Genomic DNA, 20,398 nt, shown 5'->3' on the forward strand with positions numbered 1-20,398 from the left:
GGGTAGAGAAAATAATTTCATTCAAATAAGAGTGTAAAACCACCCAAAGTTGTGTTTATAAAGCATATAGAAGAACAAAAAGGCTCACACAATTTCCTGGATTGAAAAGGAACAAGGAATTTTAAGTTTCAAAGCTCATAGATATGAATACGTAAAATAGAACATTGTAATTGATACTAGTACTGGTAGAGGCCTAAGAATATCGGTATTGTCAAGAACAAAAGACAATGATAGCTCAAAACAATATGGATACAGTATGTGAAATATTGGAAGAGTTTAACACCAAAAAAATAAAAAAAGATGTTCACTCATAAATCAATTTGTACCGAAACTGAATGGTTGTATGGGTGTAAGTAAAAATTACCGGTAATTGGCTTAGTATACCGGTATAGAGGCCAGTGTTGAACATGTGGCATTAACACCGGTAAAGACGAGGAATTAAAGGAATTGACTCTTAGTATACATGTACCGGTATTGTTGTCCTTTATAATTAGAAAGGTTCTAAGTCTTTTGAACTAGTATGAGTCTTAACACCCAAATAAATATGAACACATGAAGCTCGATATTCAGTATAAGGCCTTTTCAAATAAAAGAAATTAAGAAATATCATGAACTAAGCCTTATAAAGATTTTTTTGGTTCATATCAAATACATAAATCAAAGAGATCTTGTAAATCAAAGGCTTAGAAGATTACTGGAGTTCATATTGATACTAGTGAAGACAATATAATTCCGATAGGATTTGTAACATGGAAAATTTGTCAATGTTCATAATTCATATATACTTTAATTACCCATTCCTTTAGCTTATTTAATCTTGTTATACAAAATCTTTTCTAATTTGTTATCATTAAAACCACAGTTCAACAAGGCAAATATGCCATTTCACAACAAACAAAAATGGCAATCAAGTCCCTAAGGACTAAAAAATAATCACATTTCACAATATCTGATTGTCATTTGCATAATTTGAAAGTATTTTTCTATCATTTTAATATTCTTAATACATACACAAGATGAAAAAAAATTAAAGTAAAACAAGTTGTTTAAAAAGTAAAAAAGAAAACAAAATATATATTTTAGATTTTTAATTTGCATGTCTATAACAATTAATAGCCTCAAATGAATTATTGTTTATATTTTAGTATAACTGGGGTAATTGCTTACACAATTTTACTACACACCTCCTAAACACTATTACCTTTTATAAAATTGTCACTAAGAACATCGATGGACACATACATTTTCCAAATATCTTTGCTTCTGAAAAAGTTTCCAAATTAACATTTACTCAATATTTAAGTTTTAATACTTTTTATGAGCTATTTGGTTTAAGGGAAATGGAAGTGGGATATATGAGAGTTTAATGAGTTCGATTTTCTTAAAAAAAAAAAATGAAGAAGTGATGTTATGTTTTTAATTCATTTTTTTTAACTTTTTTTTCCTCTTATAACTTCATTGTATTAAAATTTTATAATATCACTTTTCTTTTCTTTATTTTAAATTAACCAATTAAAAAAGGGTTTAAACGCATTTTGTCTCTAAATTATACTCTCAGGGACACCTAATATTTTAAACTTTACCTTCATACATTCTTTTGCTTGGAGTTACAAAAACGAGTTATTCTGGCTAAGTTTGATCATTAATTTTGTTACATATGGCACCCCGCCATGACTTAGATTTTTTTTTGAAAAAAATTACTCTCTTTCTCCCTTCAGCCTCAACAAATAGACATTAATAAAAGAAAATCTCAACAATAAAAAGCAACTCAAAAATTAACAAGATACCCAACAGTTGACCCATCATCTTCCTCCTTCTTCCTTTTATATATAAAATTGCAAGGTGTGATTCAATTCATATACAAAATCTAAAAACCAGAGCACAAAACTGAGAGAATGGAGTTAATGTAATTTCCTAAATTTTATTTCTAGGATTTAATTGAGGAATAATATTAATTTGAGGTTCATTTATGTTAATTAATTATTTAGGCAATTAATTATAATTCAAATTAGGCTCAGGGTCATATATGAAGGTTAATTTGGATCCAAAATAGGTATTTGGCTGACTTGGGCCTAATATAGTAGGAGGCTTAAGTAACATTTCGGGATTTGTACCATACGAAGCAGTGTATGATGCGCCTACCACAACGTACAACCCAAATTCTACGTTAATAACCTGTTTTGAAAAACAAAAAGGGGTAGTCAAAACAAAAGGTGAGGGTGCAGTTTTGGAGAGCTCTGCTAGGGTTTTTCATTTCTCATCATTAGGGCTCGATCTTGGGCTCTAAAGAAGCAAGGTAATCATTATAAAATATCATCTACCTCCTATTCTCCATTTCTAGTTAATTTATTGTAGAATTATCTAAATACATCGCCCCATTCTTGATGGTTATAAAAGAAAAGTATCAAATAAAAAAATACTAAATACTTGACAGTTATTTGAAAACAACCATCAAGTTTTTAAATATATACTTGATAGTTACTTATAAAAATTTGTTACGTATATAACATAAACATATTTGATGCTTGTTCTAAATAACTGTGAAGTATATGCCTAAAATACTTGACAGTTATTTTCAAACAAGCATCAATTATATAATGTTAAAGCAATTTTTTAAAAAAATATATATTTGACGCTTGTTTTATAATAATCATCAAGTATGAAACAAGTGTCAAATAAGAATTACTTGATAGTTATTACATAATAACTATCAAGTATTGCATTTTAAATTATCTTTCCCGTTCTATTTCCGTTATGCATTTTGCAACTTTCAATTTGCTTGAAAACACTCATAACCCTTTTGAAAATGATTTTCCAGCAACCTAGTGGCCAAACTCCATCATTTTGCAGTCCAATCTTCTTGGGTTTTGGATTCTCAACGTCAATATGCTTGTGGGCGCTCTTCATTTTATCATCCATTGTCATTTGCAAGTGTGGGTGCTCTTGGTTGTGCTCATGGGTCATCTTTGAGGTTGGTTACTTCATTAAACCTTGTTTGAATTTGTAGGGTTGAAAATGTGTGCTTTGGATGATTTGTTTTAAGTTGGAGGTGGTTGTTTGTTCTTAGATTGAGCTTGAACTTGATTGGGTTGTTGATGCCCGTCCATAAGGTGTTCGTTAAAATGTGTAAAAGAACTTGAATGCTTGATTCATGAGAATTATATATGGATCTTGCTTGAAATTAAATACTTGATTACTTGAATTGTTATGTTGTGCGTACTATAATTTGCCAAATTTGATTGATTATTTGAATGCAAAATTTGATTGATTAAATTCTTATTTTTGGGATTTTACTAAATTCACAAATGGATATTGATTGAATGTAAAATTCTCTACTAAAAGAATAACTAAAATGCAATACATTTTTGGAATTTTACTAAAGTCACACAAACTTCACTCTTATTTTGTGAGATTATATATTGTTTTTGTTGTTGTTGTGGAAAATAATTTTTCCAAGGGCATGAAGCTTGGAAAATGCTCAATTTTAAAATGTTATATTGCCAAATTTTTTTTCCATTGTTATTTGATCAATTGATTAGGTATAACACTATTAGATTATAGAGGAAAAATATATCTATTTGAATTAGGTCAATTATTGGTTTAATTAGTTTATTTTGGATTATTGGTTTAATAAGTTAGTATTAACTCTATAAAGGGAAATAATTTGTGTAATATGATAATTTCCAATTTTATAGGCAATGCACAATTATAAATTAATCACAATTCAACTTAACTAACTATAGACAAGTTCTCAAAACTCGAGAACCTGATAACAAGTTGTAAGGTTGCTCTTACTAATCCAATTACTTAATCATCACTCTATTGATAACAATGGGACTAACACAAGAAGGTTACCTAACTATGGTTAAGAACTTCAAAGTATTTCAAAAGTCAAGTTGTATTTTCATTCAAGAATTGGGATCCCAAGTTTGAACCTTTTTAAAACAATTTAAATATGACTTTAATAGGTTTAAAACAAAGTAAAAATAAGTATGGAAGTATATGATAACTTTTTGTAGTTAAAAGTTTCAAAACTAATTGAAAATTATCAAGTAGAAAAGACAAAGGAGTGAGCCACGGCTTGTGCACATACGTTGTGACTTGTTCCTCTTTGCTCCATGCATCGCGGCTCACTACACAGAATTTAATAGCATTTTGCTGTCATTTTGACACATAGGGGTGAACTTTCGATACATGTCATTTCTCCGTCCGATATCTAATTGAGGTAATTTAGGTATTTACATAAAAATATTTACTTAATCTAGCCAATCACATGAGTTTTACTCTTAAATAATTTCACAAAAAGGATTTGGACATCCAAACATAATTTTCACACTTCTGCACACTTTTCCACAATAAAGGTGTCTAAAACTCAACATATGTACCAAAAAAAACAAACAACATCTAGACCACACTCAATAAGCTTAGGACTACTTTCCATAACTATCAAATAATACATATTTTTCATTTTCAACTCCCAATCCCTTAATATAAAAATAGAAGGAAAGATCTAGTATTGCATATATCTCATAATAAATTCATTTACATGCATCTTCATCCATACACATCTCTAATAATCTACTTGCATCAGTATTTTAGCCCTATTAATATTTTTGGCCAAAAATACAAATTTCAATTCAACATGGAAATGGTGCAAGTATATGCATGACTCAAAAATGTAATCCAAGTTGGCAAATATCTTCATGATTACACAAAAATCAAAATAAGAAAGGAGGCTTTACATTAGGAATATTAAACTCCTAAGCCTTCAAAACTTTTCCCTTATCCTCACCTAAGCTAGAGTATGTAAAATGTTAAGAGAGAAGAATAAGTACAACCACTTAGACATACATGCATCAATATCCCAAACCACATTGCATTTACATAACACATATTATCAACACAATTGTCATTATTTACAAATCCTTTCACAATGCCCTTTGTCACAATAATAGCAACCACGTGACAGTAGCAGAATGAATGATCATGACTTGCCACAAACTCATCAACCATGTGACACGTTGGATAATATGCATGATCAATTCTACTCTTATATCCTCTTTATACCTTTTGAGATAAACCTTGGGCTATGAATCAAACAAGACTCTATCTGTGTGAATGAACTATCCAAACTTACCAATCATGAGAGTAAGCTAGACAAAAGTCACTACACTCACATCGGACCACAATTTTTCCCATTCTTGAATCCTTAGGGTGTCAAAAGCCCTAAGATAATCTTCTTAACAAACAAGTGGAGATAGCTAGGTTTAAGTCTTTTGACAAACAATGAAATAAGGCTAGGCCTTAGTTACTGAAAGGTAGCTATATAATATGGATTTTTCTACTCCCATCCCTTTGTAAACTCTTGCCAAAATAATCATGCATTATTTTATACTCACACTTTTCAACATATTTACATATTTAATAGTAAGCCTATTGATTTCAAACATACAACACGCTACAGTATGCGAGCATCTCATGAAATTTCCACTTCACTTCATCACATATATTTAACACATGCTCTCACTTATCATCATCACATCATATTCACGTTCCATTACGATATTCCAAACATCATGCATCATTCCCCTAATATTCTCACATTCATAAGTATATGTCATTTCTTAATCAATTCACAATCCATGATCTTCATATCATTAACACAACGCTTGGGGTAATATGTATATATCTATTCAATCAACACATTCATATGGATTAACAAAATCTCATAACATTCTTTTGTCCAAAACCTACCATAAGATTAAAATGAAAAAGTTAAACCATTAATGATAGAAAGGGACTTTTGCACAGATAGCCCATATTATAAGATCAAGTAAAAGAAATAGCTTTTCCTTTTTTAAATATAAAAAATATATTTAGATTATAATTAATTTGTAAAAATGCCCTTTTTTAATATCTATTTTTTTAAATACCAAGAGATTCAAAAACACAAGAAATCTTTAGAATGAGTAAGACAAGTGTGAGAGAGAAGATGGGACTTGATGTAAGAGAGATGAATGCAAGATAGCAGAGCAGCATGAATAACCTATAGTCATGATGGTGAGAGAGAAATGAGAGGTGAGATATATCAATGATACTCGATGGAATGGAGCACATCGGTGAGGAAGTGGAGCTACATATTCATGATTTTTTATTTTATTAGTTTAGGTATTTAATTCTCTATGATAAGCTAAGAGAATTTTTTGTGGACTCTGTTTGATTTGTTTTAGGCAAATAATTATGTGTTTTTCATGTTACTGATCTGCAATACTATATCATTAATATATGATTGTATAACAATTATAAACAAGTTTATGTCTGATTGTCTAGTTATGTTGATATACTATTATATATTACTAATATATAAGCTATATCAGTGAAAACTTACCAATATTTATCCTTGATATATAGCTGTATATCAATGATTTAGTATCACAAATCAATAATGAAGTTTCCTAATTTCTAATGTCCTCTTCATAATATCTAGAAAAAATAGTGAGGGAGAGAGAGGAAAAGCTTTGCAAGGAAGATAGTGATCCAGGAAAATTAGATCAAAAATTCTAATGAAGAAAGGCACTATATGAGAGATGAATATCATGATCCAGCAAAATTAGATCAAAAATTTTGATGAAGAAAGGCACTATATGAGAGATGAATATCATGATTTAGGAAAATTAGATCAGACAAGGAGCGTGCTGATATAACACATTTGTTACCCACTTTTATTTGTCAATTAGTATCCTTTTATTAATAATTTATCACCTTCAAGTACACACATTGCATTAGATTTGGCATTTTGCCTAAGTTTTCAGGTTCTGTGCACTAGGGGCATTTTGGTCCAAAAAATGAACTTTTGAGAAAATGTACAAGAAAAATTGAAAAAGTGCATTTTATATCCAGTTGATGATTGATGAAATTATATTTTTAAAATTTATTTTATTTTGGGAGTAATTAAATAAAAAAGTCAACACTTTTGTGAGTGTCTTAGTTTGACCTAGTTTTCAGTTTGCCTTTGTGTGAAAATTTTTATATAATTTTATGCAGCCTAAAATTGGGTTAATTTAATAAATTCTCTCTTCTAATTATGAATTTAATTCTGGACATTAATTATATTTTATTATATCATATGCTATTTAATTGAATTATGTGATTTATGTGACATAGGTGGCATGTGACTTGTGCATCAATTGGGCAATTGAGGTCAACACTCCTTGAGGTCAATGGATGATGGTTTGCACGTGAATTATGATTATTTTGAGGGATTAAATCAGCTTAAATGATATGAATGACACATGAAAAATTACACACACATTGAAATCATCTATCAATCAATAGGAGGTTGCCACTTTGTAAGTGTGACAAGGCTCCCATTTTCTTTTTATTTTCTTTTTTTTAATTGAGTATTCATCTGATGGGAAACACTTAGGAGCACATCCATACACCTCATTTTTATATCCAACACTCATCTCATTTATCTTCCACATTTTCTCTCTCTTGTTCATAGTGTCCTTCATTTTCTCTCTTTTGTTCTTCATTTTCTAGCACCCTAACCTCCACTTTCAGCCACTAAACCTCCACAAAACTCATACCATTCTTCTCCTCTCTTGATTTTCATTCCATCCCTTCCATTTTCACAAGGATTGAAGCTCATTTCCATCATTCAAGAGCTATGGAGTTTGGCCTTCACAAGCAATCACTAGGGTTCTTGAATATGATGAAGATTGGCTAATTTCTTTGGTGGAATCCTAGAGAGATGAAGATGGAGGATGAGTCTTGAGCTTCAAATTGGCTAAGTTCTTTTGTTTCCTATCCTTTTATGTTTTTACTAGATGGTTAGATTCCTTAATCTAGGGTTTAATCATCTTAGCTTGTAAATTCTAATTTGAATTTGATGTTGATGTAAAGAGAGAAGATTGTTTCATTTAATTTCTTCCTTGGACAGCCATGACTGAATTTTGCCACTCTTTGTTTGGCACATAATCTTGTGTTTTTTAATTAGTGAATTACTTATATTAATATTGCATAATCTTGTGGTGTTAATGCTTGTGTTGTTGAGTAGCTTGACATAATCTTGTGGTTGCTCACAATTGGTTAATTTTTACCATGGCTATTGAGAGGAGATTTTGAGTGAATCACTTGGCTAATTTCTTCACCAATTAGTTAATTGAATTAGGGACTTTAATCTAAGACCTAGAGAAGTTAGCTAATTAGGTTAATTAGTTTAGGATAATTTTCTTAAGTCATGACAGCTTTAGTCAAGAGGAAAGGGAAGCTAAAATTAGCCTAATCATGAGAAGATAATGAGTCCAAAATTAACTAATCTCTAGGGTTCCACTCTTGTGAAAAGGAAAGTTCATTTCACTCACTTTCACTAGCATTTAATTATTGCACATTAGGTCATTGGTTTAGATAATTAGCTAGGTAACTAAATTCTTATAAACTTTGGTTGATTTATTTCACTAGATAACTTTCAATTAGACTAAGACCATTCCTTGGGAGATGACCTAGGGTTGGCCCTATATTGCATTAGAGTTAGCTTTAGTTTAATTTTGAAGGCAAACAACAATTCTTATCACATGCACAATATGATTTTTTATGATAAAAATGAAATATTCAGTTAGTTAAAGATTAGTTAAATCAGATACATTTTATTTTAATAATAAATTTATTCTGAGAAAAAAAAGAAAAAATACTTCTAATTGATTTTATAAATGTGCTATATTCCAAAATATTTAAAAACCTCATCCATAATTTATGAGAGTTGTATTTTTTAAGGCCATTGAGCTAATTTTCTCTAAAAAAAATCATTTTGTAAATTTTAACCAATTAACATACAAATATGCAAAATAGATTTTTCTTAATTACCTCAAACTTTTGAATGGTCAACAGTCAAACTTAATTGGATTTGATGACAAGGACAAGAATAACTTGATTTTGTATCTTTAAGGGGGAAATGTACCAAAATAGAGTTTGTTGGATAGACTAGCATCCAAGAAGGGGATGAATTGGGTGACACTTAAAACTTTTGAAAACTTAAAAGAGTGAAATGCTTTAGTATGAGAAAGAAGTTGAGACACACAATTTTTATATTGGTTCAGCCTCAAATTTAACCTACGTCCAGTCCTCAAAATCACATTTTGAGATTTCTCATTAAATTCACAAGCTTTAATAGATGCTTGCCATTGCAATAGAACTCCTAGGACTTAACTCGTCTTGAATCAACCAAAAAACCTTGCTGCAATTCAGCAAGTTTTTACAACTACTTGAAAAATACTTTTTTAAGATTTCAGATGAATGAAATAAACTTTCACAAAGAGATTCTCCTAAAGAGTAGATAAATTATAGTTGAAAGTTTATAAACTTGTAAGAGCTTTTTCACAATTCTTTTCAAAAATAATGAATGAATGCAAGATATTTAAGCACAATTTAAAAGCTTTTTAAATGTTCAGATAAAGATAAGCTTGCTCAAGAATTAAAAGTTCTTGTTCAAGCTTGAAATGAATCACATATATAGTTTTAGTAGTTGATAGACCATTGGAATAGTATTTCTAGTTGTTAGTGTAATTTTTTACGAGTGACCTATTGAATCACATGTGAAATTGCTCTCAACATGTTCCAGATATGTGTATCTAATAAATCATGCATGAACCTCATGATCTCTTATGCGTGGTTTTGCATATATAAATATGTACTTAGTTCTATGTGCTAGAACTTGCGTGCAAACCTTTAGCTCTCATGTGTAGTTTAGCTTGCAAAAAGCCAACACCAATTTTTTGTGATAAAAATTGCATGGAAACAACTTGTTATCATGCATGAAATGGCTGGCAAAATGCCAAAGTCAATTCTTATGTATAAAACTCATGTGGAACCAAAAAGCTATCATGTGTGAAATAACCATCTCCAAACTTAGTCCAGTCAGGAGGACAAATCACATGTAGATCACATCTTTACTCACATGTGAAATAGTAGGCAGTAAGGCTCAAACTAGTCTGGGTACATTTCACACGTAGAAGTGCAATGAACTCAAGCAAGATTTTTCATGATTAGAAATATGGATGTGTGAATCACATATCATACATTTGAGCAAAATGAATTTAGCTTGAGATGACTTAAGATTTAGTATAGCAATATGTGTTTGAGTAATAAGTGATAAATCACGTGTGGCTACCATCAGTCCTCACGCATGAAATGGCCTTTGACACAATGTTATGAAACACAATTGCTAAAACTTGCATGGATACTGTAACATCCCAATTTAAATTTTAATAGTTAATTTGGGTTAATAAAAATTTTGAAAAGTATTATTAAATTATTATTATAAAAAAAAAGGTATGAAAAAACAAAATAAATAAATAAAAAAATAAATAAAAAAATAAAAAATAATAATAATAATAAATAAAAAATAAAATATTATTAAATTATTATTATTATAATAATAAAAAGAAAGAAAGGAAAAGAAAGGAAGAAGAAGAAGAAAACGAATTTGCTTCGTCCGCCGCCTCAACAGTAACAATAATAAAATAATAATAAAAAGAAAAGAAGAAGAAGAGAGAGAAAATAATTAAAAAAAATGTGGGACCCACTGAATTTTTATAAAAACTCACCTGTTCCTTCATTTCTTCAATTCCTTTCCTGCGCGCGAGCTGAGGCGGAGAGAAGCGAGTTGCCGGTGCGAAATATCTAAATTTTTAAGGTAAGAGTTTTTAATAGGATATTTAGGATGTAATTTTAAGCTTTTCAAGACTAAGTAAGTGTTCTAAAATTTTTCTTAGTCATCCTTCTTATTTAGTTTCTGAGTTTGTAGTGGTAGAAAATTTAAGATCTGGAAGAGGGATGAATTTATGTTGAATAAATATGATTTTTGAGGTTGTCAGTAGTATAATAAATGTTCTAGAGTATAAATTTATTGATGATCTTTGAATCTGTGGCTTATGGATCAAATTTTAAACTAGATCTAAAAATATATGTTGATTTATTGAGGTTTAGATGATTATTTGGGATGAGAAATGAATTATTATGGTTATAGGATTATGATTCTAAACTAGAGACTTAATTTTTTAATTTTTGGGTATTTTAGGTACGAATTTATGAAATAAAAAGAAAATTTTGATAATAAAAATTAGTTTAGAAGTTGATTTTTAGATTATTAATGTTTATTGATAATTAAAAGAGGAGTTAAAAATTATACTTAATAGTATTAACTATAGATTTGTATTAAGATTGAGATTAGGAATTATGTTATATTTTTAATTCTATTATTAGAATTATTTTATTAGTTTCAAAAATTGAAACTAATATTTATAAATAATATGTTATTTGTAGATTGTATTACTGGTGAAGATTGTGGTGAGAGAGAAATTTTAAGGAATAATTTATTGAAAAAGCCACAAGGTAACCATGCTTTTAATTTGTGATTTGTGTTACTTCATGTTAATTGGGTGATTATTGAGAAAATTATAAATTTTGTAATATTATATAATTGTGCAATATTATTATAAATTTATTTGATTATTGTGGGAGGTGTTGGGAGATTGCTATTATTGTTGTATTTATGTGCCACGTGGTATGCCCCTATTGGAGCTCAATAGGTGGTTTGTAAGGGCTCGGGCTAATCTACCTTTGGCCGGGTAATTTAGCACCGAGTGAGGGCTACGGCTCGAGGTTAATGGAGGGATATAAGGATGGTTGTTTGTGTGTATTGTAATATTTCATATATTTGTTGAAATTATATTATTTTTAATTCTCACTTAGTAAGCACACACTTAACTGTTTGTATACACTATCATAAATTGGCTTTGGTTACTGGGACTTTTGAGTCTCATTATGTGGTTAACAATTTTCAGGAGAAGAGCCAAGAGTGACACGTGGAGGAGTCCCAGAGGCTTAGTGGTATAGATCCACTGTCTCTTTTGGGTATTTAATTTATGATTTATAATGTGTTATATTGCCAATATTAGGACTTTTTTATGTTTATTGTCAATTATATGAATATATAAATGTAATCATGCCTTTCAAACTATTTCTATTTTTGGTACAATTTGGATGACTGTAATTTTAATATTTGGTTTACTTTGGATTGGTTAAAATGGCATGATTATAAGGCCAAATAATGGCTTGTGTTGAAAATTGACTAAATTGCTTATTTTACTTGTTGGGAGTATAAGGATGGACAAATGTGATTTAGTTTACTTGTTGGGAGTATAAGGATGGACAAATGTGATTTAGCCTAATGGCATGTGGGAGGTAAAAATTTATCTGAAATGTTATAGTGTGTAAGTTGAAGCCAATTATAAAATATTTTATATCAAAATTATTGATATAAAAATGTGTTGGGTGGCTGTAACCCAACTATGGTTGAGTTAAATTATTTTAAAAAAAAAAATTTTGGTGTGTTACAAATTTTGGTATCAGAGCTACATGTTTCCAATTCTTATAAATTATGAAATTGTTATACATTAACCTAGTTTATTGGCAATATACATTATTAAATCATAATGCTTCTCCATTATTTTTCTTTCTTGAGATTAGTGTTAACTTAATTATGTGACTTCCATCCTTTAGGAGGGGAGAGATGGTGTCCAAAACTAGGAGAGGTGGTGAAATTGCCGGTGATTCTATAGAGCCAATAGGAAATGACATACCTTCACTACCACAACCGGAGCCCACACAGCAACAAATCGGGCAGGGCGAGCCTATACAGTCACAACTAAGGCAGGATGAGCCAACCATGAGGCAAATGATGGATCTACTATATAATCTTAGTGACCGCATGAAGAGACAAGAAGAAGAGTTGGCCGCTTTAAGACAATATAAGGAGAATGACAACCGAGAGGGAAATGACCAACAAGAAGGAAGCCATACCAAGGTATTCAATGTGAGCCAATCTGCTGATGAAGGCTTACCTCCTTATTCTCACCATGAGACTAGTCCGAAGAATGTGAGTCTCCACTCTGACCAACAGACATCCACGATCACAAAGATTGGATTACTTTTTGTAAGTTTAATCCTCCTACTTTCGATGGAAATCTTAAGCCGGCGGTGGTTGAAGAATGGATAGATCAATTGGAGAGTATTTTTCGTATGGTTGTGTGCACTTCTAATCAAAAGGTGCAGCTGGCAATATTCCTACTACAGAAGAGTGCTAAGAAATGGTGGGAAACATCAGGACCGAAGGATGATTCCTCTCTTACTTGGGAAGATTTTAAAGCCATATTGTTCGAGAATTATTTTCCTACCGCACTGAGAGCAGAAAAGGAGGCTGAGTTTCATGCATTCCGCCAGGGTGATTTAGATGAGGATAATTTATTGAACAATTCTCAGAATTATCTAAATACTCTACTTACCTCCAGAAACATGAAGATACAGAGTGGATGGCTGAACGATTACTAGAGAAGGCGAGGCCTGATCTAAGGGAACAGTTAGCCCCTTTTGAGATCAAGACATTCAGTGAGATGTGCAATAAGCTTCGAATAGTTTCTCGGAGGAAGAGAGAGGCTAGATTAGAAGCTGATAGAGAGAGGAGGAAAGAACCTCATGGGAAACCCCCTATCCACACCAGACCCATTGGTGGAGTAGAGAAGAGGAGCAGTCAAATCTTTGGAGGCTTTAGAAATCAGAAGAAGAAGGGCTACTATCATAAGGGCCAGAGCTACAGAGGGAATCAGAGTGGAAGTCAAGGGTCCTATAGGAGCCCAGCTACCTTTAATCCTACTCCTAGTGCTGCTAGTAATCAAGCATGCAGTAAGTGTGGGAAGTTTCATTCTGGTGATTGTTGGGTTTGTTACATCTGCCAGAAGCCTGGTCATATTGCCCGATTCTGCTATCAAAACCAAAATAGGGGTAATGATCAGAGACCTACAGTGCCAGCACGAGTGTATGCCCTCTCTGGGCCGGAGGCTACTAATAACCCTAATGCTATCCGAGGTATAATCCGAATCCTTGATAATGATATTTGTGCTTTGTTTGATTCGGGTGCTACACACTCTTTTGTGTCTGATGAATGTATGAAAAGATGTAAATTGCCTGTGTGTACCTTACCTTTTGATGTGAAGATTTCTACTCCTGCTGGTTTGACTGTAAGGACTGCTAAGGCATGTCTAAATGTAGAGGTTGAGTATGAGGGTCGAAAGACCACCATAGACCTCATTTGTTTGTCTTTGTCTGGGATTGATGTTATTGTGGGGATGGATTGGTTGTTTGCAAATGGAGCTGTACTTAATTGTCAGAAAAAGAGTGTGTCACTTCAGCTCTTACTGTAACCCCTGTAGAGTCCCAAAGTCCTATGTTATTGTCTGCAGCTCAAGTAGAACAGTGTATAAGAAAGGGCTGTCAAGCTTTTATGATTTTCTTCTCAATCAAGGCAGAGATTGAAGAAGGTGTAGATCAGATTCCAGTAGTGAGAGAATTCCCTGACGTCTTTCCTACTGAAGTGATCGGTTTGCCTCCAGAACGAGAGGTTGAGTTCTCGATTGAACTCGTACCTGGTACGGGGCCTATTTCTAAGGCACCCTATAGGATGTCTCCATCGGAGTTAGCTGAGTTGAAGAGACAAATTGAAGAGTTGTTAGAGAAGGGGTTTATCAGACCGAGTGTATCGCCATGGGGGTCACCGGTACTGTTTGTGAAAAAGAAAGATGGAAGCCTTAGATTGTGTATTGATTATAGACAATTGAATAAGGTAACCATCAAGAACAAGTACCCCTTACCTCGAATTGATGATTTGTTAGACCAATTAGTCAATTCAGCGGTGTTTTCTAAGATTGATCTAAGATCAGGGTATCATCAATTGAGGGTTAGAGCAGAGGATATCCCTAAAACTACTTTTAGGACTAGATATGGGCACTATGAGTTCCTAGTGATGCCGTTTGGGTTAACAAATGCCCCAGCTGTCTTCATGGATTATATGAATCGAATCTTCAGGCCTTATCTCGATGAATTTGTTGTAGTCTTTATTGATGACATACTTATTTATTCTCGAGATGAGGTGGACCATGCTAGACATCTTAAAATTGTTTTGGAGATATTAAGAGAGCACAAGCTCTATGCCAAGTTGAGCAAATGTGATTTTTGGCTTAAAGAAGTTAAATTCTTAGGCCATGTTGTTTCAGAAGAAGGGGTAGCGGTGGACCCTAGTAAGATAGATGCAGTGATGAAATGGGAACAACCTCGAAGTGTGACAGAGATTAGGAGCTTCTTGGGTCTTGCAGGCTACTATCGTCGTTTCATTAAGGGTTTTTCACAAATTGCAATGCCCTTGACTAAGTTGACCAGGAAAGATGCTCCATTTATTTGGACGAACGAGTGTGAAGTTGCCTTCCAGGAGCTAAAAAAAATGTTGACCACCACACCGGTGCTCACCTTACCTGTTCCAACTGCTCCTTATACCTTGTATACTGATGCTTCTAAGAAAGGTTTAGGTTGTGTATTGATGCAAGAGGATCGAGTAGTGGCTTATGCCTCTCGACAGTTGAGACCTCATGAGGAAAATTACCCTACTCATGACTTGGAGCTTGCTGCTGTGGTATTTGCCTTGAAGATTTGGAGGCACTAACTTTATGGTTCTTCTTTTGAAGTCTTCAGTGATCATAAAAGTTTAAAATATTTGTTTGATCAAAAGGAGCTCAACATGAGACAGCGCAGATGGATTGAGTTTTTGAAGGATTATGACTTTGAGTTGAAGTATCATCCAGGGAAAGCTAACGTAGTCGCTGACGCTCTGAGCAGGAAACTTGTACATACTGCTCACATGATGGTCAGAGAACATGAATTATGGAGTAGTTTTCATGCAGTAAATGTAGAAGTAGTCAAAAATCGTTTGGCTGCTCTACATATTACTGAATTTGAGAATAATTTTTGGGAAGAAATCAGAATTTCGCAGCAGAAGGACGATTATTTGAATAAGATTAGGGTAGAGATTGGGGCTGGAAAGGCTGAACATTTTGATGTGACCGATGATGATGTCGTAAGATATAAAGGTAGAGTGTGTGTGCCTAATGATACTCGATTGAAAAATATCTTACTTGAGGAGGCTCATCAGAGTAAATATACCATTCACCCAGGAGCAACTAAGATGTATCATGACTTAAGACGTGGTTGGTGGTGGCCAAGGATGAAGAGAGATGTAACTGAACATGTAACTCGTTGTTTGACTTGTCAGAAAGTCAAAATTGAGCATCAGAAACCAGCCGGGATGCTACAGTCTCTTGATATTCCAGAGTGGAAATGGGACAGCATTTCTATGGACTTCATTACAGGATTGCCTAGAACATCTTCTGGTCATGACACTATATGGGTAATTGTAGATCGACTCACCAAATCAGCTCATTTTCTTGCTACTAATATCAAGTATTCTCTCGAAAAATTAACTAAAATCTACATAAGAGAAGTGGTGAGATTGCATGGAGTGCCGACAAATATTGTATCTGATCGTGATCCGAGATTCACATCAAACTTTTGGAAGTCATTACAGGAAACCATGGGTACTCGTCTGAGTTTTAGCACAGCTTACCACCCCCAGACCGATGGGCAAACAGAACGAACCATACAAACTCTTGAAGACATGTTAAGAGCGTGTGCCATTGAGCTTAGAGGTAATTGGGATAGTCACTTACCATTAGCTGAATTTGCCTACAATAATAGTTTTCATTCTAGCATTCAGATGGCACCTTATGAGGCATTGTATGGAAGAAAATGTAGATCGCCACTGTGTTGGACAGAATTAAGTGAGAGAACTGTTTTGGGGCCAGACATTGTTGATGAGACTACCCAAAAGATTGCTTTAATTAAGCAAAAATTACTCACAGCTCAAAGTAGACAAAAGAGTTATGCGGATAAAAGGAGAAGACCGCTTGAGTTTGAAGTAGGTGACCATGTATTTTTGAAAATCTCTCCAGTAACTGGTGTTGGAAGAGCTATTAAGGCTAAGAAGTTGACACCAAGGTTTATGGGGCCTTTTGAGATCTTAAAACGAGTTGGACCAGTAGCGTACCAAGTAGCATTACCACCCCAAATTGCTGGAATATACAACGTATTCCATGTGTCACAACTGAAAAAGTATCAACCAGATCCTTCCCATATAATTGAACCCGAGGAAATTGAACTCAGGGAGAATTTGACATTCAGAGCTGGACCAGAAAGGATTATGGATTATAAGGACAAGCAATTAAGAAATAAGACCATTAGATTGGTTAAAGTAATCTGGAAGAGCACAACTCCAGGTGATGTTACGTGGGAGACCGAGGACAGTATGCGACGTGATTATCCTCGTCTTTTTGATTAAGTGAGTAGTTAATAGTTATTAATTTTAAATTTTGAGGACAAAATTTTTAAAAGGAGGGGAGAATTGTAACATCCCAATTTAAATTTTAATAGTTAATTTGGGTTAATAAAAATTTTGAAAAGTATTATTAAATTATTATTATAAAAAAAAAGGTATGAAAAAACAAAATAAATAAATAAAAAAATAAATAAAAAAAATAAAAAAATAATAATAATAAATAAAAAAATAAAATATTATTAAATTATTATTATTATAATAATAAAAAGAAAGAAAGGAAAAGAAAGGAAGAAGAAGAAGAAAACGAATTTGCTTCGTCCGCCGCCTCAACAGTAACAATAATAAAATAATAATAAAAAGAAAAGAAGAAGAAGAGAGAGAAAATAATTAAAAAAAAATGTGGGACCCACTGAATTTTTATAAAAACTCACCTGTTCCTTCATTTCTTCAATTCCTTTCCTGCGCGCGAGCTGAGGCGGAGAGAAGCGAGTTGCCGGTGCGAAATATCTAAATTTTTAAGGTAAGAGTTTTTAATAGGATATTTAGGATGTAATTTTAAGCTTTTCAAGACTAAGTAAGTGTTCTAAAATTTTTCTTAGTCATCCTTCTTATTTAGTTTCTGAGTTTGTAGTGGTAGAAAATTTAAGATCTGGAAGAGGGATGAATTTATGTTGAATAAATATGATTTTTGAGGTTGTCAGTAGTATAATAAATGTTCTAGAGTATAAATTTATTGATGATCTTTGAATCTGTGGCTTATGGATCAAATTTTAAACTAGATCTAAAAATATATGTTGATTTATTGAGGTTTAGATGATTATTTGGGATGAGAAATGAATTATTATGGTTATAGGATTATGATTCTAAACTAGAGACTTACTTTTTTAATTTTTGGGTATTTTAGGTACGAATTTATGAAATAAAAAGAAAATTTTGATAATAAAAATTAGTTTAGAAGTTGATTTTTAGATTATTAATGTTTATTGATAATTAAAAGAGGAGTTAAAAATTATACTTAATAGTATTAACTATAGATTTGTATTAAGATTGAGATTAGGAATTATGTTATATTTTTAATTCTATTATTAGAATTATTTTATTAGTTTCAAAAATTGAAACTAATATTTATAAATAATATGTTATTTGTAGATTGTATTACTGGTGAAGATTGTGGTGAGAGAGAAATTTTAAGGAATAATTTATTGAAAAAGCCACAAGGTAACCATGCTTTTAATTTGTGATTTGTGTTACTTCATGTTAATTGGGTGATTATTGAGAAAATTATAAATTTTGTAATATTATATAATTGTGCAATATTATTATAAATTTATTTGATTATTGTGGGAGGTGTTGGGAGATTTGCTATTATTGTTGTATTTATGTGCCACGTGGTATGCCCCTATTGGAGCTCAATAGGTGGTTTGTAAGGGCTCGGGCTAATCTACCTTTGGCCGGGTAATTTAGCACCGAGTGAGGGCTACGGCTCGAGGTTAATGGAGGGATATAAGGATGGTTGTTTGTGTGTATTGTAATATTTCATATATTTGTTGAAATTATATTATTTTTAATTCTCACTTAGTAAGCACACACTTAACTGTTTGTATACACTATCATAAATTGGCTTTGGTTACTGGGACTTTTGAGTCTCATTATGTGGTTAACAATTTTCAGGAGAAGAGCCAAGAGTGACACGTGGAGGAGTCCCAGAGGCTTAGTGGTATAGATCCACTGTCTCTTTTGGGTATTTAATTTATGATTTATAATGTGTTATATTGCCAATATTAGGACTTTTTTATGTTTATTGTCAATTATATGAATATATAAATGTAATCATGCCTTTCAAACTATTTCTATTTTTGGTACAATTTGGATGACTGTAATTTTAATATTTGGTTTACTTTGGATTGGTTAAAATGGCATGATTATAAGGCCAAATAACTGGCTTGTGTTGAAAATTGACTAAATTGCTTATTTTACTTGTTGGGAGTATAAGGATGGACAAATGTGATTTAGTTTACTTGTTGGGAGTATAAGGATGGACAAATGTGATTTAGCCTAATGGCATGTGGGAGGTAAAAATTTATCTGAAATGTTATAGTGTGTAAGTTGAAGCCAATTATAAAATATTTTATATCGAAATTATTGATATAAAAATGTGTTGGGTGGCTGTAACCCAACTATGGTTGAGTTAAATTATTTTAAAAAAAAAAATTTTGGTGTGTTACAGATATTAGTGGCTATCATGTGTGATTTTGCATACAAAAGCAACGTTTAAGACATCACATAAACACAGGTGATAAATCACGCTAAATCACTTCCTGACTCTTGCATGATCTATCAGGTAGTGTGCCCAACATGCTAATTCTAATGAGTAACTAATGCATATAAATGAGACATATGATGCATTTATTTTTATGATCATGGAGAGTGATTAAGCTCTTAAAGTTTTCACATTAAATCCAGGCAAATTTAAATAACTTATTTTAAAGTTCTTCATCTTCTCTTGATTCTTCATGCTCTTAAAGTTTTGTCTTCATCCATAATTTTTTATATTTATATACATAACAAATACCTCTTCTCTTAGTTTTGTAATCATCAAAATATATGATCTAATAGAGCTTAGGACATTGGGCATCCTTGAGGGTATAGTTTAGGGTAAAAATGAGGTTTAACCCTAAAAAAAAAAAAAAAATTTCCCTTTGTTCCCTTACATGTTCCCTTATGATGGAACAATCATTTTTATCTCAAAACATTTCTGTCTCTAATATACTATCTGATTGGTTAATTTTTCTACATCTCTTGCGATGTTAATTAATAATTATTAATTAATACAATCAATAACATGGCTAAGTTGACTTTGTGAGACTAGTATAGGATATCTCTATCATACAAAGAAAAACTATCCACTCAACACAGAAAGTTTCAATTACTCACATAACCTCTCAAGGATTATCCCAATATCCGTCCGCAATTCAACCAAGAACCTAAATTATCCCTAGCTAGTTGGTGGCCACTAACTATAAATTTTCAATTTCATGATGAGATAAAGACATATACCTATCAATAAGCAATAATAAAGAGTGAAACACGTACACTAACCAATCATTAACGCTAGGATAAGCT

General features: G+C 32.1%; 1 protein-coding gene and 1 long non-coding RNA gene across 2 annotated transcripts; both read left to right on the forward strand.

Annotated features, from left to right (window-relative positions):
• The first annotated feature begins 10,647 nt into the window (after positions 1 to 10,647).
• LOC129295520 (uncharacterized) lies at positions 10,648 to 12,101 on the forward strand. The gene is made up of 3 exons (XR_008589584.1): positions 10,648 to 10,693; positions 11,323 to 11,391; positions 11,844 to 12,101. It is a non-coding gene; the product is annotated as an uncharacterized LOC129295520 (long non-coding RNA).
• Positions 12,102 to 13,399: 1,298 nt separating this feature from the next.
• On the forward strand, positions 13,400 to 19,239 carry LOC129295508 (uncharacterized). The gene is made up of 2 exons (XM_054934041.1): positions 13,400 to 13,923; positions 18,947 to 19,239. The coding sequence occupies exons 1-2, from the start codon at positions 13,452 to 13,454 to the stop codon at positions 18,988 to 18,990; spliced, it is 516 nt and encodes a 171-aa protein (XP_054790016.1). The 5' UTR covers positions 13,400 to 13,451; the 3' UTR covers positions 18,991 to 19,239.
• The last annotated feature ends 1,159 nt before the right edge of the window (positions 19,240 to 20,398 follow it).

Source organism: Prosopis cineraria, unplaced genomic scaffold (genome assembly GCF_029017545.1).
Source record: "Prosopis cineraria cultivar Desert tree isolate PC_DT_omini unplaced genomic scaffold, ASM2901754v1 PC1, whole genome shotgun sequence".
NCBI lineage: Eukaryota > Viridiplantae > Streptophyta > Magnoliopsida > Fabales > Fabaceae > Prosopis > Prosopis cineraria.